This window comes from Hetaerina americana, unplaced genomic scaffold (genome assembly GCF_022747635.1).
Source record: "Hetaerina americana unplaced genomic scaffold, ioHetAmer1.1.p SCAF_5, whole genome shotgun sequence".
In the NCBI taxonomy this organism is placed as follows: domain Eukaryota; kingdom Metazoa; phylum Arthropoda; class Insecta; order Odonata; family Calopterygidae; genus Hetaerina; species Hetaerina americana.
In genome coordinates, this window is record NW_027287095.1 from 38247390 (window position 1) to 38266200 (window position 18811).

At 34.6% G+C, this 18811-nt stretch overlaps 2 protein-coding genes across 2 annotated transcripts; both read right to left on the reverse strand.

The window, feature by feature from the left end:
* Positions 1-1787: 1787 nt before the first annotated feature.
* On the reverse strand, positions 1788-17408 carry LOC139693985 (TLC domain-containing protein 3A). Its single transcript, XM_071592365.1, has 7 exons — positions 17109-17408; positions 16200-16483; positions 11611-11953; positions 9684-9785; positions 8630-8758; positions 4422-4574; positions 1788-2332 (listed from the first exon to the last, which is right to left on the reverse strand). The coding sequence occupies exons 1-7, from the start codon at positions 17142-17144 to the stop codon at positions 2264-2266; spliced, it is 1116 nt and encodes a 371-aa protein (XP_071448466.1). The 5' UTR covers positions 17145-17408; the 3' UTR covers positions 1788-2263.
* Positions 17409-18108: 700 nt separating this feature from the next.
* SmD3 (small ribonucleoprotein particle protein SmD3) lies at positions 18109-18762 on the reverse strand. Its single transcript, XM_071591857.1, has 2 exons — positions 18330-18762; positions 18109-18254 (listed from the first exon to the last, which is right to left on the reverse strand). Exons 1-2 carry the CDS (start codon positions 18643-18645, stop codon positions 18109-18111), a joined length of 462 nt encoding a protein of 153 aa, XP_071447958.1. The 5' UTR covers positions 18646-18762.
* Between the last annotated feature and the right edge of the window lie 49 nt (positions 18763-18811).

Consider the following 18811-nt stretch of genomic DNA (forward strand, 5'->3'; position numbering starts at 1 on the left):
GGCGACTGACAGCTAAGGACATTTGTGCCATTGTGTTGGATGGGAAAGGAAGGGTGGAGAGAAACCCGGCATTGGCATTAGCCTTCTCTTGTCGAAAGGTGCCAAGGGGTCTGCAGTTTAACGTCCCAACATGCTCTCTCAAAGTGCTCTCCACAAAGCACCTCAAGTAGGGATCAGGATACCACTGAAAAATATTTGTTGTCTCCAGGATTTGAACCCCAATCCTCTCGGTGGGAAGCTTGTACGTTAGCCACCGCATCATCCCGATCCCCCATATTTTTAATTCAAATAATGTGCCCGTTTTTTACTTACCTCTCTGAGTGAAAAATCTCACTTCTGCCAGCATGATAACGTCTACTTGAGCTTCACAATTTCAGTTCCACCTTTAGAGCATGTGAATTACCCACTCCTCACCTCTGTCCTCCCACCTCCTGGTCAACTTCTAACATGTTGACAACAAAAATAGGCTGTAGATTTTGATGCAAAATATCAACCATGAGAATTTGACTGAAATTTTCAATTGAAAAAATTTGATTTGGAAAAATCAAAATCATGGAGTTTCCATCCATACATAGTCCTAGAATTTTACATCACTATTTTCTTTATATTTACAAGTTGAGCCCAAGAAATTGATGATTTTTCTGAAGTTAGATAATGTCCATGATTCCAGATTTGGTAGATGCCTTGCTTCAAGGAGTACTACATTGTTAAAATTAGAAGATGTTATCAGGAGCAAGATCATTGATCTTCAAAGAAGTGTGTTCTTAATTTACATATCAAGTAATTAATATTTTATCACTTTTCTTCAAATTTTGTCTCATGAAACATTGTGATTCCTGATGCTAACACTGAAGCAATGGAATATGCAACATGATTGGGTTAGAATGGCAAATCATAATATTGTTATGCAACCCATGAAAAGAGCCAATCTTGTCATCAACCTTCTGATAGAACTTCATCCTCTCAATAACTTCTTAAAAACAACTTCACATCAATCATTAACCCGAAGAGAATTTTTGAAACAATGATTGGATAAAATTGCAATAGTTTAAGGGAACTGCATTTTAATTGAAAAATTGTTTAGCCTTCAAGTGTATATTTTTCATATTTTCAGAATGAAAATAATAAAATGCATGTTATTGTAGTAAATTAAAAGGGCAGGAAAAAAATCTCCTTGGACATATATATTTGGGGTTGAGCTTTTGGACATTTCCAGAGGGAGGTGTCATTCCCCCCCCCCCCCCCCCCCCCCCCCCGGGCACCAACACCACTGTATTGGAGCTTGGTCTCAAGTTGGTGAGCTGAATTACATGAAAATTGGCATTTTTTGATAGTGACAGCAATGGGATGAACAAAATATATTAATGATCACACTATGTATGGTCTCACAAGATTTGATTTGTCTGAAAGACATCTTTTTAGGACTCGACCTCGATTGATTTCATGATATGCTGTAGGAGTATACAAGGTTGAATATGTTTATCTCCTAACTTATTGAGAAGTAAAAATTACTTGCAGCAATGAATTTCATTCCTAAATGAAAAGATAATGGATGCCCATTTCACAATTTTTCTGGTTCTATTCTTAAGTTTCCATCTCTTTAACAAGTCAGTGAATGGTAGTAGAACAGTAATGAAGAGTTATCTCCTGAATTCATATATAATCATAAATTATCGGTAACAATACTGAATTCATCTCCAATAAGTTCACATTTATTTGTTAACAATTAATAGGTTTTATAACGTTTCAGCATTTAAATGAAAGAATTTTAACACATAATACTTTATTGCCAGTGAGATCCATTGATTCTGGTAAATAATTAGCCAGTACACTAAATATTTCACAGCAATGATTTTTATGAACCAAAACATTATGCAACTAACAAATGCCCAAAGCACTATTACAACCATCCATAACATTACCGCAATTGCATACTCATGGTTAAAATGGCATAATCAAGAAATGACGAAATAAATAGATTTTCAATCATATTTTGTCTACAAACTTTCCTGTTTCTCTTTCAGCAGACAAATGATTCCTAATAATTTTATTCAATTTTTTCACAAAATATATTAATATCTCAAGTCCTTCTTTCATAACTGCTTTCATTTCCTCAATACCTATATTCTGAAGTGCCATAATGCATATGCACATTGATCACTAAAAATTCTTAGCAAATATATAAATTTTCCCTTATACATTTCATGAATGAAATTCCTACTCTTTATTTTAAAATTTTAACCAATGCACACAGCCACCATATTCAATGAAACATTCGTAACATCGGTAATCCATTACATCTCTTCTTTACCCCATGATCCAGAGGTAGAAACTTTATAAAAAGCAAAACAGAAATGAAAGACTGCCAACAGAGTTGTACATGACATAAATGCAAAAGATTTGCAGACAATACTTTTCAAGTCCATCCATTACAATATTTAAACACTACTTTGGCAAATTATGAAGAATTGCTTCATTGACTATCACAAAGAACAACAAATAAGCCACAAAGGCATTCAGAGAAAATAACATCTATACAAATACATCTTAAACTTTAACTACAATACAGAAGCTACCACAAACCTACAACTTCCATTTATGTAGCTCTTGCCAAGGGGTATAATATTAGTCACAACATTTTTTTTCTATTTGAACATTTTGAACACATTTTCCTTGAGTAGCTATGTTATACGTTCAAATGATTTTTCCTAACATAAAGAGAATTTTTGAAGGCACCAGTTTCCAAAGACCTGGCTCTAGCCAAACAGTTGCCCCCTTGAATAGTATAACAAAACTTGAGGCAAATTATCAAACAAAATTAGTTTTTGAACCAATTACTACAAGAAATTGTAATCCATCATTCTTTTCAAAGTGCTGGCAAACAATGAATCATTTACTGAAAATGTCAGTATATTACTCTGATGGAAATTTATCCACTTACTTGCCACTACATTGCTAGACTACATGCTATCCCCACTTGATCAATATGAATAAAATTCAGTCTTGGCATGTTTCTTATTTTGATGGCTAAATTGCTATTACATCCTAAAAGTCATTATAACCAAGGTGTTAAAAACATGTACTCCTTAAGTAAGATAACATGAAATGCTTTTGACTGCAGTACAGGTATCAAGTTTTAAGTTAAAATGGTAATTTGGCATGATATTCCTCATTAAAAAAGACTTAATGACCAATTCTACAATTCATGTCAAAAATAAGATATGTGTCATGTGCGACCATTTCGAGATTCTAAATAAACTTATGTCAATTCAACACTAAATTTCAACAAATAAAAATGCAATTCTGTAACTGGAAGACCAATTTGGTAGCATGTTTTCTGGCAGTAATAAAGACCACTGCAGCATTAAATGCATTTCTCAAATAAACAATTTTTTTTAACTCTTCAGAAAATCTGAAAAGTTAAAAGTTTCTCAAATTTAATACTTAGGTACACTGTGCTTCTCTACAAAAAATACTAACTTTGAAACCTCAGAACATTAAATCCTACACTCTTCACAGTAGTCTAAATGACATCAAGTGACACATAAAACAGTAGGAACATATCTTGACTGATCAGTTTTTCCTGCTTTGGCTTATAACAAACACTGTACATGCAAGCACATATTTTGACATTTTCAAGTCACAACTCACAAAAACAAGGCAGTATTTTAAATCTGGGATTGTGCAGTCATCCAAAATGCATCATTTTAACCTCTCACCTTTTTGTGTATAAAACCACTTCAATTAACTCCCAAGAACACTAAAAAAAATACTGGATGAACATTATCCACAGCCGCCTATTCCCTAAAATGAAATTTTGCTCAGATGAGCATACTCCAAAGGCTAAACACTCTTGGCAATGACATAGTCTCCCCACCATGCTACAACTTGTACGTTTAACATCTAACAAACTCCCTGTCTCCATGACACTTAGCACATGCATATACTTTAAGACAGATAAAGTTGTTTTGTAACTAACAACCATTTACAAAAACTTATAACTACCTTGTAAATTAAGAACCTGTTAATAACTGTTATCACAAAATCAACAGGAACTCCCAAAACTATGGTTTTATTTAAAACCTGACTTAGTTGTTTTCAAATATTTTACAGTAAAATTCAACTTCTCATAAATAGATAAATATTAACTGAAAATCTTAATGACTGAGGGGAAAAAAATATCAAATTTTACCAAAAAATACAAAACCAGGCTTCTCAAAATGGTGTACTGTGCACACACAAATTATTTTATGCTATATAAGTGATATCTATTTATTTTTCAAATGCATCAAAATTCTTACCACAGATAAATTGCAAAATTATATACCCTTATATTTTGATTATCCATGGATGTGCAGATGTCTGGCATCTTCTGCCATTTATATTGGTGACTGAGGGTGCAACTTAGCCAATCAACTAACCTCCACTGTAACACCTCCACTTTTCTTGCTACTTTCCTTTCGAAAGCACAAAACCTTCACAGCTCCCTGAAGCATAAGCGTAAACCAATATACTTGAGGCATCATCAAAACAGCTATTCCAGCTTTACAAGTTGTTGGCAAAGATGACACAGCCTATAAAAAAAAACATTAATCACAACAACATCTTCAAGATTCATTACAACAATGGCATATAATAATGAATGGAAAACATATTTTAATGGCATAATTGCTGAGAATTGTATGTTGCTAGATATATCATTAATTGGCAATCAACCTAGAATGCCCAATTTAGGTATATAAAGGATTTCCGTACACTGAATTATGGAAGGAGAACACTAACCAGAAAGCTTGCTGCAGGAATGAATATTGAGAACCTACTATTTTCTCCACATGCCGGTATTTGCATTTAAATAATATTAAACAGTTTGACCATAAATAACAATTTAAAATAAAATACACTTAATGTTAAAGCTGGAGTAAAGTCAAAATGGGACTTGTCATATTTATTAAGACCGAACCAACTCAATTACTAAATTTAACTATGAAACACTACGTATTGAAAAAGAGTTTTTAATGCTGGATTAGTTTGTAATATTTTAATGTAAATATTCTCATTTTGACTTTTTATAGGTTCAATGCTTATTATTTTATATTATTATGATTGTGGACCATGCCGAGGAGAAGGCTGAAATTATTACAGAAAACATTCATTACCCATTAATGTCCACAGCTATCACTGAGAACACTAATATTAATATAACTGGGGACTTTACCATTACTATTCTAAATGAAAGCACTGACACGAGGAACTTTGCTCATATTATCAATTCTTTCAGTCCGCTCTCACAAATTTGGACCCAATTAGAGTCACTAGCTTCTCTTAAATCCTAACTTATATTGTTATTGACGAATAGTACATATTTCTATTGATTAACATGGATATAAAACATATCAATCCTTCCTACCTACCGAGTAGTGGTCAGAATAATCAAATCTGATTGAGCACTTAAGTGAAATAACAAGTTTGGTTTCATTGATCTGAGTCTTGGAGTTATCCTAATCATGATGCAACATGTAATTTAAACTTTGAATTGTTTTATGATAAGTTTTTGTAATCATTTAAAATGGCTTCCATGCTGAGGCAGAAGCTGAGATGGAATCAAAGAATATTGAGTTTTTCCTGAGATTTTTCAGTTTTATGATTGATGACTCTTTTTGCATTAGCAAAAGAATCAAATGAGGTGTAATTACTGGTAGATTGCAAAAATTTTAAATAGCATTATAGGTGCTACACAGTTATCAACCTAGAGGTCAGTTCGATAGGTCCTAGGTGATAAAATCACCTAGTACTGAGCTCAATGGCAAGTGAAGTTTACACATCAGTATAAGGGGGGGCAGTTCTTTTCCCTCTGCTGCCTACAGTTTCCCCAGGAGGATCTAGTATCTAAAAATATCACACACCTTGGGTAAAGCTGAGGGTAATCATCGAAATAGTAGTCCAATAATCTTTCAATTCTCAAATGCAAAAAAATAATTTAATAGTACCAGACTAATCCATTCTCCCATTAGAACCAAGAAATCTTGGAAATTATCAAGTAAACCCTTAAGCATCCCTCACATGAATGATCATATCGACTATTTGTGTCCAGATTGAAATGACATTCAATGTAGTTTCATTTTTTTCATATTGTAAAACAATGCCGAATTTGAGCTGAGAAATCTTTCTGACATTATTTTGCTTGTATATGAGCTTGAAGTACATTAACAGACATGCTTTAAAAAAGGGGCAACAATATTGCTGTGACTTTTCTTTCCTCAGACTTATTTGTTAATAATGAGTAATGGTTTTATGATGGATGCCTCGCATTTTTTCTGTGCTTGTCTGGACAAATGGTTTTTGGTCCTAGATTTTAACTTTCTGACCATCCTGCCATGACTATAAATTTATACCTTCACCTCTCTGAATATTACTGATTTGATAGCAACCCTATGGTATGGCAACCCTAGATATATTAAAAATCTTCAACTAAATTTCTGAAATTCAGTACAGATAAACAATGAACTCCAAAGTAATTTTTTTCCAGACACAGACATTTCCAGGTTTTGCTGACCAAATTTGATAATTTTTGCCGATTTTTTTCTTACAATTCATGAGCTTATAATGCCATAGTAAACAATGTTGTCTTTTCTGAAATATGGTCCATATTCTACTGAAAACCAGTCCTTTATAAAAAGGAGAGTACTTTTTTTCAATTGAATCAAGTTTATTTTGACATTTCCAACTATAGCCACAGAACCAACTGAGTAGCTTCAGGCGTGATGTGGTTGAAGTTGAACATAATGAATAACTGATCGTAGCACTTTTCCACTTGATAAAATTTTTCTTATGACTGGATTACAATGAATTACCTGATGATGATGTAATACATCGAAATCCAGTCGTAAAATAAATTGTATTAAGCGGAAAACTGCTACGATCAGTTATTCATTACAGCCACAGAGTTGAGAAATTACTGCCATCCCTCTCTTGGGATTTGTTTGATGTTGAGCCTATTCAGCCACACAACTTTGAAAACTACCAGTGAATTATTTAAATGCATAGGGAAGGAAGCACATTTTGTGACAGCACTGGAATAAATGCTAATTTGCTGGCAAATAAGGAAATGCACACTGTCACCTTAAAGTTCTAATACATTTTCATAATTTTCCTAAACATGTCCAGGCTTTCCAGACAGTTCCACTATTCATGCAATTTCTAGGGACCATAAGTGATTGGCCTACCTGAATTTCCACCAATTATCATCACTAGCACTGTTATGCTTAGAGGAATATGTTTGGTTGCTCTGCACAAAATTTATAACAGGCCATAGGTATTAGCATTCAGAGGGGGAAACATTTTTCACATGCAAAATTTCCTCTGGTAGGTTACCTTTTCATTATTTTGGAAAGAAGCGATGAAACAATAACCAATAAAGCTATGGTTTTGTCTTCAGGAGATTTTGTGAATTTTGCAAGTTGAGACACACAAATAATGAGCAACATTGAAAATATTCTCTTCCTTAAAAAAAAGATGAATTCACGGTGGTTACATCCTGATAGTAAAAGATATTAAGAATACTTTGGGAATGCTTACATTTTATTTGAAATGAGGGTAAGAAGCTTAAAAAATGATAAAATAAAAACACCTAACTACCAAAAACTTCGATTGTATGATATGGATTCATAGAATTCACTCATATTGAAGCCAACATTCTTAACTATGTGATATATAAAAATAGCACACCTACTCCTTAATCCATAGTCCCTATTACCTTAGATATTAACAAACAAAAATTTACCCTGCTTTGTCTTTCCACTATGGAAACATCTTCGTATAATGTCACCCAATTATGCAGATACATTAACTTAATATCTGTCCGTTGAGAATTTAAGTTTAAAATAGAGAAGCAAAATTATTTAATAGGGCAAATTCGGGTAAGGCATACATCATTAGACCAAAAAGTGATGAAAAATCATACCAGACAGCAAAAACATGATAGCAAATTGGTGAAAATTAGTACAAAATTACAAGATAAGAACAAAGTGAAAAATCAAAGTTTTCCTTTTTAAACAGGGCTGTAGAAGTGCAACTCTCTCCTTGAGAAAGTGATAGCTAAGAGCTTCTTAAGGGAAAAGAAATCTGGCAATATCTGGCAGAAATATTATGGTATAGATAACATATATTCATATTTTTGCTCTTATTACTGCCTCTGTAGTTAGAACAAGCTGAAAATATTCCAGACATTTCTTAATAAATTATATAAATCTAAGAGACTGTTTTAGCCGTTACTCTGTGGAATTTTTCCATCATATAGAAAGAAAGAAAACACAGCAATTCCACATTTACACTTTATTCAGACGACCATGGTTTCACCACTGCGTGGCATCTTCATCTCCACCTGAAGATGCCACGCAGTGGTGAAACCATGGTCGTCTGAATAAAGTGTAAATGAGGAATTGCTGTGTTTTCTTTCTTTCTATATTATATAAATCTAGGCAGTTATCAATTAACCATTTTTCAAAGAGAAAAATATTTCAAAACAAAGCCTACAGCCAAATTATATGCAAACAGAAAATAATCAGTGAAAGTGTAACGATCTTTTGTTACCATAATAAATCTATTAGTTGTTAGAAATAAAATATGTTACCTTCCAAAATGGCAGACCAGCAAAACGCCCATACATGTAGCAGACATATGGGAACATGAGTACCCGACAGAAGAAGAATGTGACTAGCATGGTGATTCCATTCACCACATACAGTATGGATGACTTCAACTGCAAAATTGAAAAGAAAAAGGATATAGTTGTATTAAATACTAAATTAAACAATTAATTGATGCGTAAGAGCTTCTAATGAACTCTATCTTCAATATTTTTTATTATTTATATTCATTAATTACAAAGAGTTTAACTATGCTTGTTTGATTGACTAAGCCATTGCGGTTTGAGGTGTGGGAGAAGAGGGAAATACATATTGCTTGGAAGGGAAAAATTTTCCCAGTCGGTCTCCTCTGGGGAAACAATTTTTTTTTATGACATGAAAATTTAAAAGATTGTCTCCTGGTCAGTTGCGGTTATCGCCCATAGCATAAAAAGTGAGTCATTACATATCACCTGTAGGATAAAGCAACAATCCATTGTCTAATCAGCTATAACCCTTTATTTTATTCCTTTATGACTCACTGGAGTAATAAAATGGAAGTATCTGATTTAGTACGCTGATACCATATGCCAGGGAAGCATCAGAAATGTCTTCATATAATTCCAGAGGGTATCTTATAGTAGGTCAGTATAATAACAACATATTTAATTGCATGGAGATTGTTTATATGCACACAAATATAGAACATTGTCAACAATTATAATGCTGATTATTATTATCATTTCAAGATTATGTTCCAATTAGTCATTGCAAAGCAACCTTTACATGCATTAAAACTAACTTTCATTTTTCCTTCTCTATTTTATGTCCTGAAGCTATAATTTTACAATACATATTTCTAACTAAAATTGATTAGTTTTCTATTGGCCCCAAATTTCCCTTTTGCACTTCTAATCAAAAGTATCAGACTTCTACACCATTCATGCAAATATTTAAACCTTTTGCTTAAAGGATTACAGTTTTAAGACCACAGTGGTACAATAATTTATAACAGTTACCAATTCGTCAAAGCTTATTATTTCCTTGTTCCTTCCTTACCTTTAACTTGCTCAGGATACCTCGGAGTGAGACAAATGGTGTGCTAAGCTCCATTAAATATACAAATCCAAAAACACAATCCCCTAATCCTCCACGGAAATACTGTAAAAAAAAGAACACATAATGAATTTGAAATACAGAACACTACTGGTAGAAAAATAGGTGAAATGGTTAAACCAAGGTCTTATATCATATTATGAAAATTTAGCTTATTAAGAACCAAGATTATTTCATAAGCATTAATAACTTCATTTGTGCAATAGATGATATCAGGTGACATTAACATAAAATTACCTACGGAGCCTAAGAACACATTTTACACACCCCTGACCCTCATTGAACTTCTATGAAACAGAAATAACCCAGAAGAAAATGGGTAGCCAGATATAAAAACAGAAATGTTACGATTGCAGTGCAGTGCATATTAAGTAGACTTGCAGAAATATAGAAAAAAAATCCTTCCGAACATTTCAGATATTTTAAAAATTTATCAAAAGACTCTGTCAGTTGCCTTCCCTAATAAATACTATTAATTAAAAATGTATACACAACCTCAGGATTTACAAAGTATTGATCACAGAAGTGACTTTGTACCTGAGGTTTAAGATGGATGGACTCAAGCAGATTGAAATCATAAAATTGTCCATGGATGCAAAAGCAGACTTGTGCATTGGATAAATATTGCCCCGTCTGTCCCCATTACCGAGAGCCCAACTGGCCCTGATAAAGTATACACACCCTCCCTCCCCTTTCCTTACCCCTCCATCACAATCCTCCTGACTCTCACATTACACCACAGCCACTAAGCCCCCCCACCTACCTTACCACCCACAGCAGAAATACGTTATTTTGCCCAACCTGCACCCCTCCATACAATCATCCACATGCCTAATTAGTGGGCACTGAGATACAATATTACTAACTGTTTGAACTCAACTCAGCCTCTATGCCTTGTATTGTATACATTTATACTCAAATGCTCCTCTATCTTTGAAGCTGATGATGTATTTTAACCGTGAAACATGTCACACCAGTAAAAATTCTTTAAAAAAGAATTGTTCCTTCCTGTTATGTGCACATAAAATTTCCAAAAAAAGCCTCAAGTTCATCAATTCATGATTTTTGCTTTGAACCAACACGGAGTAGTAGCACTGCACTGCAAATGGCCAGCATAACACATTACAGCTCACGTGTATACCAAAACACAGCTGGATAATCAAGAAAATAAAATATTTCTTCAACATAAAAAAATCACAAATTGACATGAGTAATTTAACAATACCTAACAGGAGAGAAATCCATAGGCCGTAATGAGGTTTGCAATCAACCATGGCATGCCAAACCTGATTATGCCCCTCACATAGATGGCCTGGTATAATCTCCTTGCAAACCACTCAAAGGAATTCGGATGTCAGTGCATACAAGGGCACCATTGAGATGAGTTTCCCTGTGACCCTTTGGTCTGCTTGTAACCTAAAAGTGCTACTTTTTAACAGGAACCTCCCATAATTCCCCTGTGAGATACCACTAAGAGGTATTGTAATCGAAGCTAATTTTGAGGGTATTATTTCCACTGACAATTTTTATAGTATGACAATTGGTGACAAAAATTATTATGGCCAAAGGAACTTCCCCTTTTTGGCTACATTAGTCAACTCCAAAGTAGCTTACTGCTACAGAGTAACACAATATTTGACATGCTGTGGTAATCACCTTTACTCATGATACATATTCAAGAGGAAATTAACCTAATACCTTTTATGGCCAAAAGCTTATTCATGCAATGTGCAGCATTCATAAGATATAAACACAAAGAAAAGTTATCCTATGTCATATTCTTATCCACATATACACAACTAAGCTCAAATAATAATTACGTGACAAAGCAAATTGAATTATTTTAAAAAGGATAACACAGGCAACTTACCACAATAACTAGAAAACCGAATGACCCAATGAAAATGTGGTGGAGAACAATAACTGGTTGCCTGACAAAGTATGACCAAAACCCTTCAAGAGATCCAGCTCCATGAATTCTTCCTGGGGTCATCCCTTTTATGTCAGTTTCAACATGACCCGTGATTGCTCCTACATCATGAGTATATACATGGTACATTGACCATATGTCATAAAAGAAATATGCCATACCAAACCAGGCATATGCTTCAGACATATAGTGAGATGACCGAATAAAATTTCTTGGACATGACCACCAGCACACAACAGCTCCCGTAACACATGACAGGCATGCTTGCACAGCAGAAACCAATCTGTAAACAAGTTCATAAAATAGTATCTATACAAAAAGCATGACAAAAATCAAATTGTACTCATATTCCTAAGCTAATGAATAATATTAAGGATAAATACAAGTAATAAAACTAAAAGAATGAAAATCTTTTCTCACACTAAATATAATTTATTCATAAGAGTTATCAATTATCATTATCATTTAAGTTGTCTGGGTTGAAATTTGAAGAGAAAACAGAGCACAATGGTTTTCAATAGTCCCAACAAGAATTTATTTTCAACACTATCTATTTATCAGGGAATGCAATTGAATACTGAGGATGTTCCTCCTCCTTAGGATCCCAACTACCATGTATGACAAGTACATGTAAATGAAATAAGAGAGTAAGCAATTGGAAAGTACATCGGTAATTATTTCAACACTTAAATTTTACTTCCTACATGATGGAGAAAAGTGCATTACATTTTAACTGTGCCACATACTTAAAAGAAGTGTCATTTATCTCCACTTTCTATTTTGTACGAAAGAGCTGATTGCAGATTGAAATAATGCCAGGAAAACAGGAGTGAATATCGAGTGCAAGGAAGTGCTTTGTACAGGTGCCATAATTTTCTGTGATTTCCAAAATTGACAAATTCTACCTCTAATGGGGTCATGAACTACAAAGCATTTAACTAGGGGTGTAATTTGAATTAGTAAAATATTTAACATTATATCATTCCTGCTTAATAAAGGTTCTCATTATTCAAATATTGCCTTGATTGTCCAACACAAAAATTGGAAGAAAAAAAGAATACATAAGGATTTTCTTTAAGTTTCTACTGCTGAGGGACTAGTGTACCTGGATTTTAATCTGATTTCCAACGATGCTTGCAAAGAGTGATGATTCCAAAGCGATACTGGCAGAATAATGACAAACTGATGCACGAAGTACTTTTGCAACTTGCCTATAAAACCTCAGATTGGGGTTACTCAATTTAAATTTCTTAAAGAGTAATATCTGTGCTAAACTGCTCCTTAAATTTTAACGGCAAGACCTCAATGTGAACTGATTAAAGTTTAACAAACAAAAACATGCAGTAATTTGCAAAGTCATGGAATTTTCTGAAAATTCTTCCTAAATGGCAGTAAGTACCAAATTAGCAGTGCAAAAAAGGTTTTGCAGAAATTAAAACATAATAAATTCAAGAAAATAAGTAGTATTTAAATCAACATATGGCTTTTCCCAAATTCTAGGTTTCTCCTGAATGGCTTGACTTCAACTACACTGTTGGAAGTCTGGTAGTCCCTAACCTGCATGGAACTTCTCAGGTTCAAATGGTCAGTAATGTCAGCTAGAAATGTGAAGTCTGCATTTTGACCTGAATCCATTAGGTTTTACTTGGGTTAAACATTCATGTCCTAGAACATATATTTTTATGTACCGTAAAAAAGATGACAGCATCTTCCTAGAGCTAAGCCAACACACCGTAAAGTGAAATAAAATATTACTGTATTCTGCATCAACTACCTCAAGCAAGACATCCTGATACGGGCTCAACCAGCAGGAATGCACAACATTTAAAAAATACATGATATGATCCATAATATTTGTTATTTTACTTAACTTTGCTAAGAAGTATTATTGATGGATGACAGAGGTGATTGCAGCCATCAATACTGAACAAAAGTGAGATGATGAGTATCATTTAAATTGATGTGTTAAGGTCCCTGCACTTGTGGTAATGGATACTGACCACTGAAAGCCAATGGTTGTTATTTCCATTTCTACCATGATAAATAATTCTTAATTGATGTGAACCTCTCTATCCACTATTCAAGAAAGCACCAAAATGCATTGTTAAGCACACATTAGCCAACTCATCCTGTGCAAATAAGAACATGGTGCCCTTCCCTCTTTACTGTCCCTGGGAATACCTTCAACCATGCGAGTAATGTTATGAGAAATTGATTGGTAGGATAATTTAATACTTTCAAATTCCCTCACACATCATATATTGTAATGTTGACAAATATTTTCTAGGTACATAGCAATTTTGTGTTGATAATGGGTATTTAATCATAACCTATAGTATGGATTCTTTTGAAAGAGTATCATTTTGCATAATTTATATTCAGTAATTCTGACCCTTAATATTCTATTTATCTAATACTCCAGTTATACCAATTTAAATTATGTGTGAGTCCACAACCAAATGACTGTAACGTAGTGTAAAAGTATTGTCATGTTAATGGTTAACTGGTTCAGACAAATTAGGAGCATCCAGGACCAATACTTCACAAAAATAATTTCTAAGGAAAAACATTTCTGCTTCTTAAGAATGAGAGATTACAACAACGTATTAGTTCTTCTGGTTCCATCCCATATTTCATTGCAGGGAGGCAGAATTACCTTATATTTTGGCATGCTAAACACCAATTCCCTGAAGGGTACATGGATGCAAGTGCAGGAGTAGGGTGTTTAAGAAAATTTTTGGAAGTTCAACTTTTGACCCCTTAAATTTAAACCAATGATGGACAAGCATGCCCTCCTAAAATTTAGAATCTCATTATTATTATTATTAGCTGTAGTCTACAGTCTAACAGAAGGTTTGTGATGAATAATGGTACTAAATAATGACCTAACTAACATGACAAAAATATCCTTTAACTCCAAGCTTGATAATACAATTACTCATCCTTTAACTCTGCATACTTTCACTTAATTCTATCCAATGCCCATTCTTTTCATTCCCCAACCTAGCTTTCCATACATTCTTCCCTCTATTACTATCTTCAGCAACTCAGTATCCCTAGCACCCCCTAGTCCTTGCTCTTTGAATTTCCAAACCTCTTCTTTCCTGTCCATTTTATTATCTCAATTCTTCTCCATGTCCATATCTCCAAACCATCCTATCTGTGCCTATCCTTTCACATTGTATTTAGGACATCTTCAAGACATTGATGTTGATTGAGTCCTCGACAATGATAGAGTGAGCCATTGAAATGTAAGCAGCTGAAACCCTGACTCAGTCGAAAACCCATGTAGACTTCACTGCAATCATGTACTGGGGAAACAGCAAATCTTACTTAAAACAGCATTGTTTTCTTCTTCATGGATCAAGGTATTTCAACATAGGTGGACTGTTTAAAAATGGTTTTCCACAATTTCTTGTATCACATCGCCATAATGCTCTGCTTCTCAATCTTTTATCATAAGCTTTCTTTATAAACTGATTCTTCTATGGAAGATACAAAATGCCTGTCCTTCTGCATAGGGATCTCGGCCCATAGCTAGGATGTATCAGGAATACTTCATAATACACTTTAACAAATGGTTCGCTCTATATTATGCTGATAAAGTAAGAGTGTATTGGAAAAAGTGTGCCTTGCTTAAGAGTAGACATACATGGCTGATAGTCCTGTTTTACCTATAGTTGCCCAAGGAGGCCTGGTACCCAAAAAACCACGTACCTTGAGTGAAGCTGATGGCGCAACAATCAAACTAAGGCCCTTCATTCATAGCCTAGTGCTATAACCACTGGATGAGGTAAAGAGTGAGAAGGAATAAAAACACAAGGAAAGTTGGGAGAGGGCTAAAAGGAAATAATTATATATCCATACTGGTGAGTTTCTAGGAGTGATGTTGAGGAATAGAGGCTGTACTCAAAACCACTGGGCAGACCTGCCACTGTACTTCATTTAGTGAAGTCAGACTGAACAACTATGTAGCTATTTTTAGTTTTCACATCCTCTCTCATTTAAAATCAAATCCTGAATTATATCCATTGAAAACATTAACATATAATTTTCCATCATAATTAATTATAACCTAACAATTTGTCTCAGTCTCCAATTTCAATCACAGTTTAAATATAGAGATCTCTAAACAGCTATATAACTATTTATTTGCAAGAAATATTGGATTATCTGCATTAGAAGTGTTTCTGCAATTTTCAACTAAACCAGCTATTAATAGATAACGACACCTCACATGGACTGGATATGAGCTGTCATTTGTTAGGGTGAGTTATTCTACTAATTTTTGTTTCATTTGACATTCCATGATAAATGAAAGTAAATAATTATTTTCCCATTTTGAAATTATAAATTCATTGTTACGGTAGTATTACGGCACATTATAATCGTTACCGGAGTTACTCTTGATAGCTCGCTTCTATGACCCCACAAAACTCATTTGATCCGAAACTCATTGCAACCGAAATAATATAAATCATACTTATATAAAGTATATGTGACGAAAATATAAATAAATCATTGCTTACTTATTTGATATATCCAATACTTCAAACACCGTCAGTTGGTATTTTTTCTGAAAACGATGCCCTGGAGAGGTCCTCAAAGCTATGTAGTTTACCAAATCATACAGGGATACAAAAAATACTAGGCCCAATATCGACAACCAAACACCTCGAGTAACTGAGATTCTGTCCTCGGGGTTGAGGACTAGGATGGAGCCGGCTGCTGTTCCCAAAGATCCCAACACTGTGGCCAGCAGCAATGATCCTGCGGGAGCCATACAACCTCCTCTCCCTTGTTTTCTAAGCATCTGAAACAGGGAATAGTAATGCTCTAAATTAGTGATATTTAATATGCTATTTTGCGGCGTTAGGCTCAGTTACGACCTTTGGAGCTAGTCCGAACTCTGTACCGCATAAACACCGATAGAAATGTAAACACTTTTATTCACTGTTATATGATGCATTGTTGTTGTTTACTGAAGAGAAAGAGCTTTTGATTCTTTTGTCCATCTTAATTATAAAATAATAGTTCTAAATGTGCTATCAAACTCTGCGAACTCAATTAACCAAAACTGAGGAACAGATAATGATGTATTGGTAATATCTGCACCAAATTAGACAATATTTGGTTTATGATCCACAATAGAGCTAAACTTTAAATGCGATCGTGATGAGCACCATTCCATGATGTTATACCGTGTAGGCAGGTTGGAAGAGAATACAACTAACACTGATTAACAAACATATAAAAACATCAAATTGAAAAATTCAATCCAATGCAAGCATCACTTTATGCCCTAATGATTAGAATGAAGTGTATCCTGGATGTTACAATAAAAAGAATAACAGGGTATGAGAATTCACTCCGATGTAAACCCTCGGGAACACGAAAAACAAAACAACGCTTACATTTAATATAACTAAATTACTAACCACATTTTCCTTGACGGCATAAGATTCAGACTCCATTTGATAATTAAACTGCTTATTACGGGGCAATGTCTCAACCTGTTGACTACTACTATAGAATTCTCCCTTAGTTAGACATTCCGCTTTCGATCAAGTACGTCATTCCCAAAACGAATGTCCAGGCTTACTGACGTCAGAATTAGCAATACATTACTATCCCGCTGTAGTCAGAACGATTTAACCTATACTTTAGTAGGCCTCTATTGTTATTATGAGATACGCTTCTGAGACTAGATGCTATACGAGCGCCATATCATTGATCTTTCTAGGGTCAAAATGTCTGCTGGGTTATCCGGAATTATGGCAGATAGCGACGAACAATAAGAAATAATTTAAGTTAAGGTGGAATGACAAAAAAACCAGCTCAGAGAAAAAATAAAAAGGACGTTATTATCTAATTTCAGTCGGACCTTCAAAATGAACAGGAAATGAGCAAACGGAAAGGGTATCAAGGCAATTACATTATTTTGGCTAGGACGTGTAGCTGACGAAAGTGTAAATCAATTTTCTTCGAAATGCGACGAATAATTCCACGATATTACACCTGCATTAGCTCAGATGAGATTACTAGCTGATTTTCTTAGTGCAAATATAATTGTTCACCCCAAGTGATATTTGTAGGAACTAGCTTCTGCTCATTAATTTAAGGTTTTAATTATCATTGGCCCATTAAAGGTATGAGATGCTCAAATAATGTACATTGTGCATACTCATACGTTTGGGCACATGTTTGTTACTTATAGATAGCAATAAAATTCACATACATCAATTATAATAGGAAATCCCGTCTTTATTAAACTTCAACGTGGACCATTCTAGATACAGAATAATTACAAAAAGGAAAGTCAACTTCAAGCTGTCCCACATTTTTCCTTCACAGAGGAGTCCTGTCTCTCGATACAAAAACACTTTTAAAGTTCACTTGTCCACTAGGTTTTTAGTCACATTAAATCATTCAAAAACACTAGCGACGACCGCCTCCACCACCACCACCTCCTCCACCGCCTCCTCCACCGCCACCGCCGCCTCCACCACCACCTCCTCCTCCGCCACCACCACCGCCTTGAGACCATCCTCCTCTTCCTCGACCTCGGCCCCTGCCTCGAGCAGCTAATTAATGAAAAAAAGATTATGTAAAAATTGAACGGTATTCTTAACAACTCATTTGCAGTGTAAAAAACCTACCTTGAGCCCTAAGAATTGCAGATTTCCCTCTTCCAGCACCACCTGTCCCTTTCTGCCCTTGTCGTTTGAACATTGGAGCATTTTTCAACATGTCAGGAAGAATTAGAAACCTTATCTTGGATCCTCTTATATACACATTCTCCAGCTGAGCAACTCTGCCATCTCTGTATGTGACAGTAATATTAATCATTTGGCAATTCATGTTGTCCTCAGCTTCAATCAATTTTCCGCGGTAGACTTCTCCAGTGTTAGTTTCACATGTCACAATGTGACCCTCAGCTTCGTGCAGGACCTTTATGGGCACCCCAATCGACATGGTGCGGCCGTTATAATTAAATCAATTATCAAGAGTAGACACTTAAACGCATTAAGGGTTACACTTTGTAATTGTTTCACTGAATTTTATCAACACGGACGCCGGTTTACCCAAACAAATGACAATCTGGCGCTTACTGTTTGGAGTGCCCTCTTTCTTAAGTGAC